At 46.7% G+C, this 2,500-nt stretch overlaps 1 protein-coding gene and 1 long non-coding RNA gene across 5 annotated transcripts in view; one reads left to right on the top strand and one right to left on the bottom strand.

Annotated features, from left to right (window-relative positions):
• The window catches only part of nhsl3 (NHS like 3), a 66,311-nt gene that overhangs the window by 23,668 nt on the left and 40,143 nt on the right, over positions 1-2,500 (top strand). The window contains exon 1 of one of the 4 annotated variants that reach the window (XM_090209437.1): positions 1-510. This exon is cut by the window's left edge and continues 670 nt beyond it. The exons of the other annotated variants lie outside the window; for them this stretch is intronic. Within the exon in view, the coding sequence (XP_090065563.1) occupies positions 309-510 (202 nt within the window). The 5' untranslated portion in view covers positions 1-308. The remainder of the gene's footprint in view (positions 511-2,500) is intronic. 4 annotated transcript variants of the gene reach the window in all.
• The window catches only part of LOC149975653 (uncharacterized), a 217,895-nt gene that overhangs the window by 201,152 nt on the left and 14,243 nt on the right, over positions 1-2,500 (bottom strand). The gene's annotated exons all lie outside the window — the stretch shown is intronic.

The raw sequence follows: 2,500 nt of genomic DNA, 5'->3' as shown, positions 1-2,500 counted from the left end.
TCACCTGGACAGTAGACCCCTGTAGGGGGGCGAGGTGCTCCTTCACCTGGACAGTAGACCCCTGTAGGGGGGCGAGGTGCTCCTTCACCTGGACAGTAGACCCCTGTAGGGGGGCGAGGTGCTCCTTCACCTGGACAGTAGACCCCTGTAGGGGGGAGAGGTGCTCTTTCACCTGTACAGTAGACCCCTGTAGGGGGGCGAGGTGCTCCTTCACCTGGACAGTAGACCCCTGTAGGGGGGCGAGGTGCTCCTTCACCTGGACAGTAGACCCCTGTAGGGGGGCGAGGATTACCCTGGATTGCATCACCATGGGGAACAACGTCCACAAGAACAAGAAGAGGTTCCCTGCAGCTCGGAACGGATCCTCTTCACGACCCAAAGGTTCTATACCTGGTCCTAACCCCAGCCCCAACCCCCGCTCAGGCTCTAAACATGGTGCTAACCCCTTCCCCAACCCGGGGAAGACCAAAGCCTTCTGGCACTTTGGGTGGGTGGATAAACTGAAAACAGGTAGGATCCGAGCTGGATGATCAGAGGGAATGTTATGTATGGGATTGTGTTTTCTTGTTTTTCGATTTTAATTGATTTCAGCAGTCTGTGATGTCACAGGCATGATGTCATCTGTGTTCTAGATATTTCTAGAGATAGTTCTGTCCCTCTGTGCAATGATCATTGCTTGTCTTTGGTTGCGGTGGCGATGATGTCATAACATGAAGACGTGCTGCCTTGGAGAGCTTATTGTTTACAATATGAGGTAGTGGAAGAATCGACAGTGACGGCAGAGTGTGCTGTCTGTGTAAAGACTCCAGGTGTTGTACTGATAGTGTACTGTCTGTGTAAAGACTCCAGGTGTTGTACTGATAGTGTACTGTCTGTGTAAAGACTCCAGGTGTTGTACTGATAGTGTACTGTCTGTGTAAAGACTCCAGGTGTTGTGTGGTAGTGGAAGAATCGACAGCAACGGGAGAGTGTACTGTCTGTGTAAAGACTCCAGGTGTTGTGTGGTAGTGGAAGAATCGACAGCGACGGCAGAGTGTACTGTCTGTGTAAAGACTCCAGATATTGTCCTGATAGTGTACTGTCTGTGTAAAGACTCCAGGTGTTGTACTGAGAGTGTACTGTCTGTGTAAAGCCTCCAGGTGTTGTACTGATAGTGTACTGTCTGTGTAAAGACTCCAGGTGTTGTACTGATAGTGTACTGTCTGTGTAAAGACTCCAGGTGTTGTACTGGTAGTGGAAGAATCGACAGCGACGGCAGAGTGTACTGTCTGTGTAAAGACTCCAGATATTGTACTGATAGTGTACTGTCTGTGTAAAGACTCCAGATATTGTACTGATAGTGTGCTGTCTGTGTAAAGACTCCAGATATTGTACTGATAGTGTGCTGTCTGTGTAAAGACTCCAGATATTGTACTGATAGTGTACTGTCTGTGTAAAGACTCCAGATGTTGTACTGATAGTGTACTGTCTGTGTAAAGACTCCAGATATTGTACTGATAGTGTACTGTCTGTGTAAAGACTCATAAGACTCATGTCATAACATGAAGACGTGCTGCCTTGGAGAGCTTATTGTTTACAATATGAGGTAGTGGAAGAATCGACAGTGACGGCAGAGTGTGCTGTCTGTGTAAAGACTCCAGGTGTTGTACTGATAGTGTACTGTCTGTGTAAAGACTCCAGGTGTTGTACTGATAGTGTACTGTCTGTGTAAAGACTCCAGGTGTTGTACTGATAGTGTACTGTCTGTGTAAAGACTCCAGGTGTTGTGTGGTAGTGGAAGAATCGACAGCAACGGGAGAGTGTACTGTCTGTGTAAAGACTCCAGGTGTTGTGTGGTAGTGGAAGAATCGACAGCGACGGCAGAGTGTACTGTCTGTGTAAAGACTCCAGATATTGTACTGATAGTGTACTGTCTGTGTAAAGACTCCAGATATTGTACTGATAGTGTACTGTCTGTGTAAAGACTCCAGGTGTTGTACTGATAGTGTACTGTCTGTGTAAAGACTCCAGGTGTTGTACTGATAGTGTACTGTCTGTGTAAAGACTCCAGGTGTTGTACTGATAGTGTACTGTCTGTGTAAATACTCCAGGTGTTGTACTGATAGTGTACTGTCTGTGTAAAGACTCCAGGTGTTCTGTGGTAGTGGAAGATTCGACAGCAACGGGAGAGTGTACTGTCTGTGTAAGACTCCAGGTGTTGTACTGATAGTGTACTGTCTGTGTAAAGACTCCAGGTGTTGTGTGGTAGTGGAAGAATCGACAGCGACGGCAGAGTGTACTGTCTGTGTAAAGACTCCAGGTGTTGTACTGATAGTGTACTGTCTGTGTAAAGACTCCAGATATTGTACTGATAGTGTGCTGTCTGTGTAAAGACTCCAGATATTGTACTGATAGTGTACTGTCTGTGTAAAGACTCCAGATATTGTACTGATAGTGTGCTGCCTGTGTAAAGACTCCAGATATTGTACTGATAGTGTACTGTCTGTGTAAAGACTCCAGA

The sequence above is a fragment of the Oncorhynchus mykiss genome, chromosome 18 (assembly GCF_057628025.1).
Source record: "Oncorhynchus mykiss isolate SJ-2025 chromosome 18, ASM5762802v1, whole genome shotgun sequence".
NCBI lineage: Eukaryota > Metazoa > Chordata > Actinopteri > Salmoniformes > Salmonidae > Oncorhynchus > Oncorhynchus mykiss.
Note: the sequence above shows the minus strand (reverse complement) of the source record. Positions and strands in the feature narration are given on the sequence as shown.